Source organism: Euwallacea fornicatus, chromosome 15, assembly GCF_040115645.1.
Source record: "Euwallacea fornicatus isolate EFF26 chromosome 15, ASM4011564v1, whole genome shotgun sequence".
Taxonomy (NCBI): Eukaryota; Metazoa; Arthropoda; class Insecta; order Coleoptera; family Curculionidae; genus Euwallacea; species Euwallacea fornicatus.
In genome coordinates, this window is record NC_089555.1 from 1990759 (window position 1) to 2008482 (window position 17724).

General features: G+C 39.4%; 2 protein-coding genes and 1 non-coding gene across 4 annotated transcripts in view; 1 reads left to right on the forward strand and 2 right to left on the reverse strand.

Moving 5' to 3' along the window:
* The window catches only part of RhoGAP102A (Rho GTPase activating protein at 102A), a 33079-nt gene extending 26588 nt beyond the window's left edge, over positions 1–6491 (forward strand). Inside the window, exons 8-16 of one of the 2 annotated variants that reach the window (XM_066290574.1) lie at positions 1364–1591; positions 1647–1797; positions 1849–2275; positions 2329–2520; positions 2740–3032; positions 3089–3253; positions 3310–5116; positions 5179–5294; positions 5619–6491. In XM_066290574.1, coding sequence (XP_066146671.1) covers positions 1364–1591; positions 1647–1797; positions 1849–2275; positions 2329–2520; positions 2740–3032; positions 3089–3253; positions 3310–4004 — 2151 coding nt within the window. In that variant the 3' untranslated portion in view covers positions 4005–5116; positions 5179–5294; positions 5619–6491. Of the gene's footprint in view, positions 1–1363; positions 1592–1646; positions 1798–1848; positions 2276–2328; positions 2521–2739; positions 3033–3088; positions 3254–3309; positions 5117–5178 lie in introns of both variants that reach the window. The other variant, XM_066290575.1, reaches the window with a different exon arrangement.
* On the reverse strand, positions 6354–16749 carry LOC136343688 (uncharacterized). Its single transcript, XM_066290576.1, has 7 exons — positions 16039–16749; positions 9361–9465; positions 8345–8509; positions 8185–8282; positions 7461–7614; positions 7269–7404; positions 6354–7214 (listed from the first exon to the last, which is right to left on the reverse strand). Exons 1-7 carry the CDS (start codon positions 16163–16165, stop codon positions 7067–7069), a joined length of 933 nt encoding a protein of 310 aa, XP_066146673.1. The 5' UTR covers positions 16166–16749; the 3' UTR covers positions 6354–7066.
* TRNAC-GCA (transfer RNA cysteine (anticodon GCA)) lies at positions 7691–7762 on the reverse strand. Its single transcript has one exon. It is a non-coding gene; the product is annotated as a tRNA-Cys (tRNA).
* Positions 16750–17724: the final 975 nt, after the last annotated feature.

The following is a 17724-nucleotide window of genomic DNA, read 5'->3' on the forward strand; positions in this document are numbered from 1 at the left end:
TATATTAACTCTATCTTTCCACATAATCTTCTGTGGATTTTTTTTAGGAACTTTTTGGGATTCTCGTCAAAATTCGCGTGCTTTAAAGCGATTACCTGAAGACACATTAAGCGAGGCAAAAAGTCGGAATTTCTCTCGCGCGCGTCTGGTAGAAGCGCCGAAAACTTCGCCTGCTTTAAGTTCTGGATATTAACATTTAAATGAAACTTATCCAAGTATTAAGCAAAAGAGTTAAAGTGGCCACTTTGGGCCCCAATCTTGACGGGGAGCAAAGCCGTGGCGACGTGCACGTTGTTTTTGATGTTCGCTTTCGGCTAAACGGATCGACGCCCCTCAAAACGTTTTATTTAAAGAAATTTTTATTGCAGTTTGATAGAATCCAATCGAATACTCCGCCGCCATCGAGAATTATTGGAGGAAATGCGAAAAATTTAATTCTACTCTAGAGGCCCGTAGCTTCGTTGCTATTGAAAATATCCATTTCCGCTAGACGAAGCTTTATAGTCGCCTTCATGTGCGTTAATTCACATTATTATGGGTTTTCGCGAATATTACGCTGAAGCTCGCTAAAGTGAACATGCACGTTTTTGAGCACGGCAATGAGGGTTTTGCGATAGATCCCCTGCGAGCGGGGCCGGCCTTAGCCCCTGCACGGAATCTTTAACCGTCGCCCCGCCACCCGTGAGAAAAACCCCTGACCGGGAAATTCCGCTGCTCTTCCTCCACATAATCAATTACGTAATTTCTACAATGTAAACTACGTAAAACGTTGTCTACATTGTAGATGACGTGGCTTTTAGTGCATTTGCGCCACTTTCAGCGCCAATTAGGAAAATTTTAGCATTACGGCGAGAGGCCTTTGCTTCAGAATCAGGATAAATCGGCAAATTAGGAATTCTTTCCCCGCGTACATTTGCGCTCCGAATTCATTCAGTTTCATTGTTTTGGCTTCTATTCAAACATTTCCAATTTTGAATTTGGGCTAATGATAATAGTGCGAAGGAATTTAACCGCTTCTACGTCAAAACGAAAATATTTAAACTGATCAAATTACGCATAGTTGCAAGTTCTTCTATGACTTTTAGAGCCCGCGAACTGGATTAGCGGCAGCTGTTTGCAACTGCGAGCAAAATGAAAACGAGTTTCTAATAGGTTTCTAATTCGACTCGCTTCGAGCGACCCATCGGTGACCATCACTACCAGTGAGCTTCTAGCAACAGGTTTTTTTGTGGCCAGTTTGTCTAGTTGAAATGTATCTAAAAATAAGAAAGACATAACAATTATAACCGAGGTTAATACCTTGACGATATTTTTATCGGGCATGACACGGGCGTCATCAATATACAAACGAGCTTGCTTCCAGACTGATTCCTGCGAGAGCCTCATGGGCAGGGAGAGGATCCTTGGATCGGTGCCCGGCCTGCTGGACACTCTATCCTGCTCTTCGGCCGCCGATATACCTGGGACAGTGTCCGAGGAGGACACAGCTGTCCCGAACATCCTTGGGGAGTGCATAAGACATTTGGAGCATCACGGACTGCACACCTTCGGTATTTTTAGGGTCAGCGCCTCAAAGAAGCGGTTGAGGCAGGTTAGTCTCGAGCGACTTACATCATCAGCATCACTATTTCACAATCAATTTCCAGTTGAGAGACGATTTTGATTGTGGTAAAGAAACCACCATAGACGACAGTCAGTGTCCCCACGACGTGGCCAATCTGCTGAAAGAGTTTCTCAGGGACTTGCCAGACCCGTTGTTGTGCAGGGAATTGTATCACGCGTTCATCCAGACTCAAAGTAAGCGAAAATTCCGAATTTTGTATCTCTGCCTAAAGCCAGAATGAACAGGGATACGCAATCGAAGACTACAATTGGAGGCTCTTCAGCATTTGGTGCAACTGCTGCCGCCCTCCAACAGGGACACTCTGTACGTCCTGCTCAGTTTTTTGGCAATTGTGGCCAAGAACGCTAACGATGGCAAAAACGCACTCGGAGAAGAAGTAGTCGGCAACAAGATGGACTCTAATAATTTAGCCACGGTGTTCGCTCCTAATATACTGCATTGCATCAAGCCGGGATCCAAGGAAATCCAGGACCGGACCGAAGACAGAATCGACATTATTAATGTAGTGAGGACCCTCATCGATCATTACAAGGAGGTGTTCACGTTGTCCGCTGAACTTTTAGACGAAGTTTACGCTCATATGGTCGATTCGCATCCAGAGGCTCTGGAGCAGCTCTTGAACAAAAGGGACGTCTTTGGAGCGGCCGATGAGTGAGTTTTTTTTCATTTGGGGAAATTCTGAATCTCAATTTATTGCAAATTAGGTCTGTTGATGAGCTGGACTCGGAGTCCAATTCAGCTCCTTGGACTCCGACTCATCCTACTTCAGAGGTATCCACGGAATACGCTTTTGATGTTAAATCCCAAAATAGTGAGCCCAAGAGGACTTATTCGAGAGAGGAGTGTTTGCATGAAACAGCGGCCACTGGTGGCCCAAATATTGGCATGAGGATTAGGTAAGAGCCAGTTGCAGGTGATCACAAAGTAGAGTTCTTAAACCTCGTTGAATGCACTTTTGTTCCTTGGAAAAACGCCCCCATACCTCCAAATTTCAATCGATCAGACAAAATCTCAAATTTGTATGGAAAAGTACCAAAAACGGAGAGTTTTTGCAGAAAAAATTATTTCGTTCTCTCTTAAGCTCTTCCATTCTGATCAAGCCCTTTTTTCTCAAGACACAAAGACAAAATTCGGGAGCGGAGCCTCCGTCGCAAACGTGAAAAGTACGAAGATGGATTACTCTCCAAGATCCACGGTTCTCAAAAAGATGATGATTATTCAAAAGCCAGGTCTTCCTCCTTGGAAAGTAGTGGATCTGTCCAAAATGAGGACGTCACTAGAGTCCTGCGAATGTCCGAGGCCGAACTTCAACAGCGACGAAAATCCAGTCCATATATCTTGGACGACAGTGGCGTGCTGACGGCCAGCTTGACCATACCAGTCCAGCCGGGGGTCTCTTACAACATTGGTACAGTGGGAAACTTCCCAGTGATTAACCTCACTGATAACTTTTATCGATTTTAGATGACGACATTCCTTATATTGAAGATGTGGAGAATGGTAGACAACATATGACCGTGGGGGTGGTAAAGGGCCCTGCAGTACCTCCTAGACGACGAAACACCTCCGTTGGCAGCGACTCCTCGGTTGCCTCCAACATTCAACCAATCACAGGATCCTTATCTTTAGGTTTGTCTATACGCTAAAGGTAATCCGCTAAATCTTTCATGTTCTGCTCTTACTAGGCCAAGGTTACGACTCTGCGATAGGCTCCTCAGCAGCCACTACATACTCCTCTCCTCTCCAGAACACTCCCACTTCAGTCTCCTCCAGCATAGCCGATCAAGGTCATTTCAGTTCCCCTCCCAGCTGGACCAGTAGTCCTCCGACCTCGCCGGACAGCGTCCACACCTCCGTCAACTACATCCCTGAGGATGTGAACGTGCTGAAACCCGCCCCCAAAGACCGAAGCATATTCAGAGAAGCTCCAATGATCCAAAAGGTGTCCTTCACTCAAAGTCCCAGTCCTCAGACTATACAGAAAGTGAGAGACCTTAAGGCCATGTACGGAACCGGGGCGGAGATAATGAAGAGCGCTAGCGCCGGCACTTTCCAAGAAAGGGAACCCAGGTTCACTCCCAGTATTACCAGCATCGGCAATGCTGTTTTGAAATCAAAAACTGCAGATTTTGAAAGGATTATCAATGTGGAGACCAAGCCCAAGGTGACGCCCGCAGTGGTAGCGCCGCAGGTCAGCAGCACTGTCTCAGACAAGAAAAAATATACAAAGAGACGATATACGGACACTAGGCACCCTACGAGACATATTCCGGACTCGGAGAGTTTGGAGAAGAAGGAGCAAATTGTGGCCCCTGCAGGAGCTACAGCCGGTCCTGTGTATAAGCGAAGGGAGCTCATTTCAAGCGTCCACAACAAATAAACTGTGAATTGATTTTATAACATAATGGTATATTTTTGTAAAAAACGGTTTTTAGAAGGTAACAGTCGCTTGTATCGTTGTTAGGTTTTATAGAAATGACAATGGATAAAGTTCAAATTGAGCTGTGGTCGATATATTTTTTTTTTTGAGTTCTAGTCAGAAGTATTTTTTGATGTTTTACGTGTAAGCAATGGGTATTTTTTAAAAGTCGTATTGTAAAAAGGGCTTTTAATGTAAAAATAAATTATTGTGTAAATATTTCCATATAATAATCTCGTTGTTTTGTTAACGCATGCAAGCCACATCTCGTATAACGAAGCTTTGCGGGACGAGGAAAAAACTTCTAAAATAAATGAGCCCAAAAAAATTTCTCAAACCTCCAGCTCATTCCGACATATGGCAACACTGGACGTACTTCTACAAAGGTAGTGCTGCATCGACCCACCACGGCGATTTGAAAGCAGATGAGGAATGCCTTATTGGCATTTTCTGTAATACAATTTATTTTAGGCAAGCGTGCCGCATCGCCTCATGCAGCCTCATACAGGGTTGGCCAACAAAAACTTTGCACCTCAATATTCAAGATATAAAATAAAACTATTTGAAAACAGTCGGACCGGTCAATGTTTCATCCCAGGGGCATAATTTTTTAATTGTATTTTCAACCCTTCAACTTCAACACCTTAACACGGATGACGATCACCCTTAAAATTGTTAATGGAAAGGAGCGTCGAGCGATTCTCCATTTTAATGGTATTTTTATCTTGACTGTAACCTCTAAGTTTGAATTCACTGTCATTATCCTCCCAGACTGTGACATCAACGGGGATAAAAGTAATGACTTTAAAATTGAAGATTATAATCAAAGAACAACTACTGTTGAAATGAGGTATCACTCGACGCCCCTTCCCATTAAACATTTGGGGTGTAGCTGTCACCCCTGTTCAGGGGTTGAAGTTGAAAAGTTGAAATTGCAATAAAAAATTGTCCCCCTCGAATAAAAAATCGACGGGTCCGAACGTTTCCATACATTTTTATGTTATATCCTGAAAATTGAGGTGGAAAGTATATTTTTAGGCCACCCTGTATATTCATATGTAGTGCATTCCCAGGTGATTTAAAAAAGTTCATTCATCTGCTTTGTATGTTTGCAATGCGTTATTTCAAGCTTCAGGTAGCGGACGAAAATGGATCACGGAGAATCTTACTTAAATGTTTTCCAAACAATCCGGTCCAGGAAATCCAGAATCCGATTCTATCGAAAGAAAAGATGTCATAGAAATACTAGAGGTATGTAACAGCAGCCAATCAATATATTTATGAGTAAACTCGTATGCCGAGGTCGCTTGAGGGGCGTCTCTCGAAAATTCCCCAAAGGGATATTGGTGAATATTTGCATTCGTGTCCTTTGGAAAGCTGCTCGATGCCTAACGGTACATCCATAGGGCGTGCCGTAGCAAACATTTATTATACGGGATACTTCAAAAAGGTCATGCTAAACTAAAGGAGCTTATAGGGGACAACACAAACAAAAATATAATAAAATCTTAAAATGACGACTCAAAACCTGGTTACGTAAATTTGTTGTTTGAATCATGGAATCTCCGTTGTAAGATTTGCGGACCTTGCGGCACGGATAGAGAAGCCGCCATCACTCTCCCCAACAGTTCACCTTGGTTAGCTACAGAAGTTTCATGCACCGACGAATTAATATAACCCCAGAGGAAAAAATCCACCTGACTTATATCGGGAATTCGCGCTGGCCACCTCGCAGCTCCGTAACGTAAATTGGATCCTTGTCACAGTTCAAACACAAAAGTTGTCAGAAAAGCGAATTTTCCTGCGATTTCCATTGAAATAAAATTTGAACAAAATCAAGTTTACGGATGTGATAGACAAACTTGTATTAGGGGACAAAAAGTGTTTATTTTGTTGTGAACTTAAGTTGAATATCAAAGTGTTTTTAAGAAAAATAACTCTGGAGCTAAAAATTTTCATTTTTGACTAAGAATTTCTATGCAAAAGCTGTTCACCGTAATGTCCTCTGCAACCTCCTTAAATTGGCGCACCTTCTTGGAACACCTATACCTTGTGACCTGTACCTGTGAATATAACATAGATGTTATATTCACAGAACATGTTGCTTTATAGGTTTGACTGGACAATTTCGTTTTAGCTCTGCATCAATATGATATTTATTTTCATTTGTATCACAATATGTATAATTATAAAAATCTCTTATGTATAATGATAAAATACATACATAACACGCTTATAAACAATATAATATAGACTCGACTTGTTAAACGTTTTACATTAGGCAAACATTGCAAAATGGAGGGACTAAAATAAGCGAATATAATAAATGTTTAATTGATTTTCGAAACGCCGAAATAATACAGCAACAACAACAATATTTTATAATTTAGAACACGAAAAAGCCACTTATTGTAGGTTATTTCATTATAGTACACACTTATAGGTTGTTACAAAATTATCCTAATAAATTGTACTGATCACTTCATTCACATTAATAACGTACAGGTCAACAACAATAAATTAACATGTTTAAACCAGGACAAAAAATATCACAAGTGACCCCTATTAAAGATTATTGTGAAATTTAAATCTCACTTTTCCTAGTTTAGGTAATGTAATTTAAACATTAATTAAAACAAGCCTCAAGCTAAAATTGGAAATGGACGGAGTGCTGTAAGGAATGTAGAAACTTAATCTGTACAACCTTAGTAATATTATTCATAGCTCTTAATATTTATAATAATTTAGCAAACATTTGAAATAATATGAAAAAATTTAAATAATAAAAAAAATCAAATAATACAAAAATAATAAAAATTTTGCAGATATTATAAAACTTACTAAAACACCAAAACGGTAAAGTTAAATTTTAAAATGGACTAGAACCAACTATAGAACAGAACTTTTCCTTCTCGACAATAAGAGATTCTTCTAAGTCCTCAATAATATAAACATTCACATAGGTACTTACATAGATAGATAAAAATATGGTCATTCATCAAGACACACACAAAACACGGTATTTATACCTCAGTACTATGAGTCTGTATCCGAACTTTCTTGGTACTGCCATTGCGGTTTAACGTAGGCGAGGTCCCGCTGAAACCTGGATTCTGGATGCCCAACCCATCTTTGGGTTTAGGCTTCTTCAGGCTGCTCCGCAATGGCGACCTAAAGGATTTCGTTTGATTTAATGTTAATTTGGATTATGAGCCTGGTAGATACCTTGCAGTGCCTATGGAAGAAGCTACAGTGGATCCGTTCGTGGAACCCAAAGTAGTTGAAGCAGTGTTCATGGAAGCCATGGAACCATTTGATGCGGCGGTGTACGGTTTGCCACTGGCATCAGTCATTGATATACCTGCAAGGTTTTTTATGTCATTTTTTTTGTAAGGCCAGATTTATAAGGGGGCTGACCGTTGGTGCTTCGATCGCGAAATCCGGGGTTCCCGTAAGTGGTGGCCTCAACAGGAACTGCAGCTGTGGTTGGGTCGCCTCCTTCTCTTTTGGCAAAAAACATGTCGTAGAGTGCCATTACGAAGAGGCAGGAATTTAGTACTATGCTTAAAATCTATTTAAAAAAATAGAAACAATAATAGTTTGTTTTATATATTTTTGAAAAAAAAAATGTAATTAAAAAAGTTAATAGGGGACACCCGGGTTTGAACCGGGGACCTCTCGATCTGCAGTCGAATGCTCTACCACTGAGCTATATCCCCATGACTAGTAAAGCTATCATGGTCATACTCTTTCAAACAGGTTAAATGAAGAAAAAATGTTTACACTTATTCCAAGCAAATTTTTTTCTGATGATTAAATACTGAAAGCATTTATGAAAACTATTTACCTTATCTTGAACATATTTAAGCAAAAAAAGGCCGTGAGCCAGTGTTACAGAAAAAATTATAAATACAGCAACAAATATTAGAGTTGGTTTCGTTTTTGCATATAGAGTTTACGTATAACGTGTTCGTGCATACTGTTTACCACATTTTTATCTCTTTGAAATATTTCTAATAATTATCAATTTTCCCATATAATCAAGGAAAAGTGCAAAAACGAATTTTTGTAATATGTACCTTCCTTTTGTGACGAATTAATTGGTGTATGCATAAAAACCGTTCGTTTCTCAGACCCTCACCTCAATATAAAACCCTGGTCCTCTAGTTATTTCGAATCCGTTCCTCTCGTCATCGATCTGAGTGGCAAAAAGACTAGCTGCCACAATGGCAAGAAGAGCTGCAATAAAAGCACAAACCCCCGTAATTTTCGGTATTCACAGGGATGTAGTTCAACTATACCTGAAACGAAAGCCAGCACCACTTTACTGAGAACTGTAACGCTGTATTTCATGACCACCTTCTCTTTGGAACTGATCATGGCGAGCTGTAAAACGCTGAGAAGGCAGAAGAATCCTAAAACCACTACTGAGAGGGAGGCTACCAGCCCTGATACCCAAACAGCGACTAAAAAAAGAGAGAGTTGGTTCATCAGAGAGTGCAAAAATTGAAGCAAATACTCCTAAACCGTAAATTAAAAATTCTCTTTCTCAACCGCAAAATTATGAGTATTCGTGTGGAGCTACTCCTGTTGAGAAATGGAACTAGTGAATTTAAGTAAATGGCAACAACGCGACATTCTTTTGTCAAACCTTAACCTCAGAACTATTTAAATGATAATAAGTGCGACAGAGAAGACCAGATGTGGCCGCTATAAGTTTGTCTGTCATATGTTGCCAAACTTTGTAATTTGGACCTACAATTTTGGACACGTATGTTTACAATATACAGACTGAAGCGCCTTTACTAAACAAAATAATGTAAACTTTATTATTCACTTTTATTATTTTTACTATATACTTAGTACAGTAGTGGCAAGATATAATTCCTCTTTCTTGTTTGGACCACTTTGCAGAGAAAATTTGTTAAAAAATTAAAGTACAATTCACATTCTTATAGAAAAAATTTGTTTTACCGATGCGGTCATTGTAACACAAACGCTCGGGCAAAACAGTGTCGTAATAATTAGCCCGTTTTCCGGTTCACGAGGCATTTTTTCGTTACTCGGCAATTGCAAACTAACTACAACATTCCCTTGTTTGTTGCGGTTGCTGTTGGGGACTTGACCAATAATCCGCAGTGGCTATAGCGTTCCCGGGAAGTTTATTTCAGGGATTAACGAAAGGGCTTGCCCTTAAATCTGATGATAGCTGGACGGCAATATTTTTAAGGGCCTTTAACAAGGGTTAGCACTCAAGGTTACATCTTAATCTTAGCGTGTGCTGAATTGAGATCGGGGTTGATCTTAATTAGCTTACCACTTGATCGAAAACGAGATACATCCTCCTCGCATCGTTCCCTGTTGTATAGGAGCAGTTTGCAAGTCTTCCAAGGTCCGAAATAGCCTTTGTCGTCACCCACTCCTGTAAGAGAACATTTGTAAGGTTACTTTCGTAGCTATTGCAACTTCAAATGATGGTTCTGGCCTCGCTCTGAATTTTTTTCTAGACGAACAATGCGAATAGAAACATCAGACTTGTGCCTCTGATTGTTCTGATGGGTGAGAATCGCACGGATCAGCGGTTTGTAAGCCGAAGCGATTTCCCTAACTACAATAGATAGGTAGTTAGGTGAAATTAACGTGGTTTGCAACAGAAGTTCCATTTCAGCAGAATGGTCGATAAAGATAACAAAAATAACCTCTCTGGAGAGTTTAAGAATCCAGCAAATGGAATGTGTGTCTCGAGTTTCAAGATATGAAATTCAATGCGACTGAATTTCGTAATTGCGGTATAAATTTCAAAGAAAGTCTCTCGTGGGAAAACGGTTTAGTGGGCAAAACCAAATCAAATCGGCCAAACACTTATTTAAAAAAATGGCTAAAAGAGGCATCAAACGTGCAGCCCCGTCTTGAGGTCCGATAGGTGCAGGGGGAATTTAATTCGAAACTCTCTCAATCTCGGCATCTCGAGCGTGCTTAATTCAAATGGACGTCGACGGATGTGCCCTAAGGAGGAATATTTTACCACTCAAATCCCTTTATATCCCTGATCAGTGTGGGAAAAATTGAGTCGGAGCTAAAAATTACGTGTGCATCTAGAGGAAATTTGAGGGCAGTTTGTCTCCATCTGAGAAGTCCCTGGGAAGATTCCTTAACAAAGTACTAATAAGCTTATTGCTGTAGAGAGATCCACGAGGCAATATTAAAGACGAGGTAGGACAGGTTTCGGGTAAAGGCAAAGATGACCGACATCAAGGACATTTACAAAACACCAAATCCTCTTATGCTTTGAAGTTAGTTTAAATGTGGTTTGAGGACTTCGTAATAAGCCTTTGTAACGGGCATTACGGTTTTTCACCTAGAGGGAATTAGTTGTTTTACCCTATAAATTTATTCGCACTACATGGAAAGCCTTTCAGGAACCTGACAAATCCCACTTATTTATTCCAGTCCATCATTGTGACTTTAGTGCAGACTTGGCTTCTTCTAAATTCAGCATTCACCAAGAGATTTGGATCTTCCAAAGCGTTGTTTTTAAAAACCACAAAGAATTTAATACGGCAAATAGCTATACCGCTACATGAAACCAGCAAAGTTTGGGTCATAAACCTTTGCAGATATTTTCAAGGTTTGATATCGCCAACTCTGACTTTTACCAGCGTCAGCCATGAGGTTGGAGCTTTAGAACATTTTAAAGAGTACCATTACGGGCCAGTTCGACCAAGAACTAAAGTTCTATGTTTGAAAACTCGTTGTACCCCAGCTCATCCATTTCCCATCAGAGGTTGTTGTCCAAGAAGCGAGGAACCAACAAAGTTTGGGTACTGATGTATGCAAACAACCGCTATACGCGTTTCGTAATATTAAGTGCAGTATTGCACAATAGAAGCGGTTGTATGCAAGATATACAGTTAAGGGGATCTAGTTATGCCATCTTCATTATGGCTTGTCAAGATTTAAGTAGGAATTGACCATGATTACGCAGAAAATTCCTGTGGAATGTAACGGATTCCCATTATCCGATAGTAATAGAGCGGAAGTCTTGCCAATTGTTGCTTTCCGCCTGTATGGATGCAGATCAGTAGTAACGGACAATGTAAGAACACAAATTCATAAAATGAGAAAGGTGATTCTGCAAGAACTTATCTGTCCATGTCCCGAGCGGTTCACTACAGCCATGGGCAGCAATCCTAATCCGTCACAACAACGAGGGCCTACGCCCATGAAATTTCCCGAAACTTTAATTCATTATAACAATGTTTTGCTTACATTTTGCATTTTATCACGGTAAATAGTGCAAGTACTTAAACGAATTCGAGTTGGAACAGGGAAGTGGCGCTCGTTCTGACAAAGCGAAGGGGTGTGAATTTAATTTTCACCCCAACCCACTAAATTCACAGCGAAAGCGCGTGGGGAGCATTATTTTACATTTAGATAAAGTTCAAGAACAAGGCTCAAATATACGGGAGCATTTGACATTGGAAGTATGAGATTGCGGCAATTTCGAAGTTGCTCTCAGGAAATCGTTTAGAATATGTATTAAATGAGAGGAAGTGTCGATCTTTTGATCTCCCATGAAGGGCGAAAGAGGTTCGCTATTAAAAAAAAACTACCTGGTTTCGTAACGGCAACAATTGGTAAATGGCAACAGCGCGACATTCATTGGTCAAAATCCGAAGACTCGCTCGTTTAAAGTCGGGTGCGGATACGGAAGAGACCACGAACCGTGGCAAAATAAATGAAAAATACTAATAAACTTATCGTGGAAAATGCACGGGTTTCTATATACAGGGTGGTAAAATTTCACATTTTCTCTCATATTTTGCGTTTTCCTCGCGTATGCATCGAGTTAAATTTAAAAAAATGCAAAACGTCAAAAATCAAAACATTTTTAAAATGGCTGAACCTCAGCAATGGCTTCTTAGATCACAGACCGGGGTATCTACGCTGAACGTCCTTTAATTGTATCAATAGGTATTTTTGCGGACTCCACGCAAACGGAAAAAGACACGAAAATACTGCAATAGATCAAAAAACAACAAAAAAATGAAGAAAGCTTTTGAATTTGGTATCAAAATTTGCCCAGGGTATTTCGAAAAACGATACAGAATATAAAATAGTACATCAGCCAGAAAGAGAATACCTTGTATACAGGGTGTTTCTTAATGGATGGTAAAAATTAAATGCATGAATCATGCGATTAAATTAAGATAAAAACTTCATCTTAAGGCATGTTCTAAATTGCTTCCTTTTTGCTTTACAGGGCGTTGAAGTTTCATTTCTCATTTTGATTTTCATTCATTCTCTGTTATTTGTAGTGAAAATTAACTAAAAATTGGCAGCAGGAATAATTTTTGGCATTACGAAGAAACTGAAATAACAATTAGATAAAATACTCTATAAAGAGTTACTTTTGTCGCGGTCGCTCTCAAAATTTTACATCAGAGCTTTTTGCAAGACATTTTTAGATTTTATCCATTAACTTCGTGCAATCTCTTATGTCTTTTGTGAACTTTTTTGCCTCTTCAGTTTGTTTTCTTACGAACAATAGTTTAAGAGGTATTTGCAAAACTGTCTAACCATATTTGCGTTAGTTGACTTAAAGGTATGACAAAACGGTGAGGTGGTGCGTCGTTGAAAAACTGTAAATGCTTGTCAAGGTATTAGAAATACACCCGTCATTTTTCAAAGAATCCGTGACACCAAGAGAATAATCTTGTGATTGTAATTTCAAAAATATAACGCAAAGCGAAAAATGCAAAATATGAGAAAAAATGTGAAACTTTGCCACTCTCTATATCGGAAACGATGCATTTTTCACCATAGATTTGTCAGCATTTTTTTATTATTTTGCAAATTACTGTCGCTCCTAAAAATATCTCCGTGCAGATTATTCCACCCCGTAGAGGGGAAAGGGAGAGTACAAACGAAATGTTCCGTGTTACTGATAGATCTAAATACCCACTCAATAACATACAGGGCGTGAAGAAAAATAGCACTGTACCTACACACCTACTAAAATTATGTGGAATCCATCAAATCTTAAACTTTCATTTGCGATTTATCGCCACTCTCAGTTTTTTTTGCTGATATTCAACGCTTAATGTATTGAAAAGATGGGTTCAGGTGTAATGCTGATATGCTGTGAAAACATGCACCATAAAACGTTATCTCAAGTGGTTTTTGTAATAATCTTTCAATTGAAATGCATATCACAGAGCGATTAAAGCCGCATAGCTCTGTTTGTAGGACGGAGTAATTACGTTGTTGGTTCCAGTGAATGACTGATAAAATGGCTTGGGCATGATATAATTTATTAGCTTTTGTACGGGGGAAATTAGTTTTGAGTATGAGGAAAACCCCTATTAAAGAAAACATTTTTTATTTAGATCGTCCGCTTCCGATTTTTAATTAGGTGTAGGTTGATATCAATACTTGTTCCTGTATCATATTTAGAATATCGATAGGATCACAAAATGGGCGGAATTCATAATGGTTTTCCTCGTGAAATGTTCACTTGCTAATCAAATTTTGATCTGAAAATTAGCAAAAGAGACACCATTGGAAACGTGCCATCGACAAAATGGGAACACTTCACCTCGGCATCGATTTCGTTAATTAATTATGGCATTCAATGAGGCCAATTTAAATCAAAACTACACAGATTGCTCGGCCTCGGCTTTCATCAGGAGTGCAGTTTTAAATTACCTGCCTAGACCAGAGCCAAATAATTGAAAAAGCAAATAAAACCAGAGTTGCTTACCAATAATTTGGTGTTAACTCAACAAACTGTCGCCCTGAATAATAATGCTAAAGTTACCGAACTCATTGAAGAGCGGGTTAATTTTCATTTTGCCTTTTTCTAACGCCGGTTGTGACTGCGTCCATTCGTCATTGTCGATGTAAATAATATAACAGGAGAAAACTCATTTTTAAGAAACAATTAGCTACTAATGACAAATGAGTTTTTGTCTGCTAAGAGCACGGAATGTTCTTGCGAAAGAGATCTTGCCTCGTGTGTAGAAACAAGGGAAATCAATAACGGAAATTGCTGATGCTTTTTATTACAAGCATGTTGTTGGAAAGTTCATCCTGTAATATTAGCAGGAAGAGCAAATTGAGGAATTGAGTATTATGGGTTCAATTGCCGATTTTTCTAGTTAATATTTTTCCAAGTTCTGCTTCTTCTACGCGTAGTTCAAAAACTATCAACTTTCGGACTACGACGAGTTGGGCTAAGTCGCCGTGTATCGACCTCAGAAATGAGTATTTCACACAGACTACTTAGAAACACCCTGTGCCTCTATTAAATCGCGCAAATTCTTCCGCAACTTTTTTCATTACTTGATATACATGAACTCTTTTCATCATCCCCGTCGTGATTCCCACCTTGTTTATATCATGCTCATATTTAGCGACATCCGTCACCATTGGTTTCTCCGGACATCGATTTTAATCCAATCTTGGCTATTGGTCAGTCCAATCTAAGTCAAAATATTTCTCTTTTAAACCATAAAACCAGTCAATTAAGGATAATTCCTTATTAAGTTTATATCTATTTACGATTAATTATATTCCCAGGTCTATCAACCAGAATTTAGAATTCCACAACGGAGAGTCAGTAAATGACAACGTCGCGACGTTCTTTTGTCAAAATACGGTAGCCACCGCATTTGACCGACACGTAAGCGCGACAGAGACAAGCAAATAAGGCCCCCACCGATATGAGAGCGCTCTGTTGCCAACTTGAGAAATTTCACCAAAATGATTCTCCTAATATGAAATAAACACATTTATTTGTTTATTTTTTAATATAAACGTTGTCTTCTGGATATTGTAATTATTTTGCAAACCTGAACATATTTACTTTCTAAGGTCTGAGCTGTTTCTGTTTTATCACACTTTAATAAACGACTCTATTACGAAGCTTCTTCGACACCCATGGCAGGTATATAAAGACTATTGCAATTACGATGCCAGGGTCTTCATGCATGCCATGTTTCATGGAAATTTTTAGCATCGTTTGGAAACTGATATAAGACTACTTCCCAAGTTCTTGCCGCATCATGATGCTGATCATTACATTAAAAGGATCTGCCATGAAAATTCCGAACACAATTGAAATTCCATGTCCTACTGATAACATGAGAAGGAGGAAGTGAAAATAACACTTCGTACTACTCTTTGATTACTAATGAGCCGAATGAGCGACCGGCACCATAACCTACAAAAGACTTTAGAAGTCGTCATTTCTTCGTGCAGGAAAGGAAATTCGCTTTCGTCTTAGAACGATCTTGATTTTTCGTTAAAAGAAATGACTGAAAAAGCCTTTCGAATTGTAAAGTTTTATTTTGCCACTGAGGCCAAAGCCGTTTACAAAGGATGTTTGCTCCAGTTAAGTCGTCACTTATTCATTAAAGGAGGAGTGCCAGTTATTTCATTACAGTCCTTTTTAGGGAGAGTTTTGCAGTTTTCTTAAAGGTCAATTCAAATCTTTAGTCGGATGTTTCACTCGTTAAATGACCTTCTAATTTCTTTTATTCGCAGTCAATGGGCATTCTTACTTTCAACCTCATCGGAATATCAAAACGCTTCTTCATCAGTGCAGAAATACAATGATTCATCGCCAATTGCGGTTTTCTTTATTGCATATTGTTATAATATGCACATACTTATGAGAAATTTTTATTTGTTATGCTCAAGGTGGTTTCCACAGAAGTAACATTTCAAGGGCTCCATTAATAAATGCTCACGGAATTCAGATACTCGATGCTAATGCGTTACGTTTAAATTTACACTGACTATCCATCTGTCCATTAGCAAATGGAATTCATTTAGCTGTATGACCAAACAAAGCCTATGAAAATTACGGTAAAGTGCCATCCAATCCGATGTGAGTCAGAACAAATTTGCGCCAATTAGTGCCCTAGTGACTTCTCTAAATAGGGTCAAGAGTGTCGTGTTTATTGTGCAGGTGGATTACTCAATTACTTACCCCATCCTGGAGTGTCGAAGTACCCCCACATGGGTATTCCGACGGCGGTGGCCCCAACTACGAAGCAGATGAACCCCAAAACTGCGACGCATGTCGAATACAAAGGCTTCACCTCACTAGCTGCCATTTTATCACAACGGTACCATCTTGGAGACTTTTATTGCACTTTCGGGACAACAATCAACATAAACAAAACATCAACAAGTTTTTAAACAAATAACAACACTGCACTTGAGGGCTGGCGCATGGTCGGCCGAAGAGTTTGGTTACTACAGGAAAAACGCCAGTTCTGGATCAATAATTTGCCGTCTAAGTTCCCCATGGGGAAATGGGCACGCGAGAACACAGGTGGGTCCATTAATGGATTGACCAATAGTAGAAATGTGTGAGTTTCTGTTAGGCCTCATTGATCACAGATTTTCATGTGATATGCTTGGATCAAAGTACAAAAAATTGACGCTAATAATTAGTAATTAATTCAAATGCATTCCCATGAATACATCACGAATATCGGGTTTAACACGGACTTGCGCACTCGCTGTTTTCTTAAGCAGCATCAGCTCAAACTCCCGATTCTCGCACTCGAGTTTCCGGGAGTTTTTCTATGGAAAACCGAACAATTCCCGCCCAGGCCCGAAGAAGTTGAAAAAACTATTACGGTAACTAGGACCGCATTTAAACCGACTAAAGTCAACTAGTAAAGTCGGTTCTACCTTGAAAGGTGTGCCCATGAGAGGGGGGAACTATTGTCGGCTTCACATAACTGCGGTTCTGCTGCTGGGTTCGCGATGATGGTTCGTTCGGGTTCGCCTTCTCGTCGGTACGGAAGAACCACGTAAGCGTGGCGACGCCGACTGGTTTCGGTGCAGTAGGTGCTATGACGTTGTATCACCTGGACACTGCATATTTTGATCGGCCAGCAATATGTAATTAATTACATAAAAATAATCCCGTGCCTAGAACTCGTTGCCTAAGAAATTCAAGCTCTCAGACCTCGTTCAATACACATTTATGACTTAGAAATACGTTTTGATATCTTCGAAGGTGATGTCAATGCGTCAGACAGAGAGCGCGAAGTCTTTAGATTAGATGTGTTAAAATGGGAGAGTTTTCGCGTGACACCGGTTCATTGATCAGTTTTAAAAAGCTCAGGCTCGCTATAAAGTATAAAGTAATATACATTAAACTTAACTAATTTAACTTGCTTTTTTGTTTCTTTATTTGCGTGCGTAACAACGAAATCGCATCAAGAAAAATGAGATAAAAGATCGTCCATTTTTCATTGAAACTTGAAAGGTCACAGAAAAAATGTCTTTGGATGAGTCGTCCCTTTGGCTAAACTAGCAATATGAGATTCTTGAATTAGTAAAAGAATGTTATTCGTTTTTAATAAAAATGTAACGTATGTAATACGAGTAGGAGGGATGTTTTAATAACATTACATGGGTTTCTTTGAGCAATTTCTCCGTCAACAACCCAATTAAACTTTCAAAGCAAATTGATATTCATAAGCTGGGAAAATAAAATGTTAAAAGGCTCGGGAGTAAATAATTCTGCTCTCCCTATAAGGGATTCTAAAGGCTTCCAGGTTGATTCGATTGCCATCTACAGTTTCTGTAAATTCTCCTCCGCCTCTTGCACTTCTTTATTTGTATTTATTTCCTTCTCCGTTGAAAAATAAACACT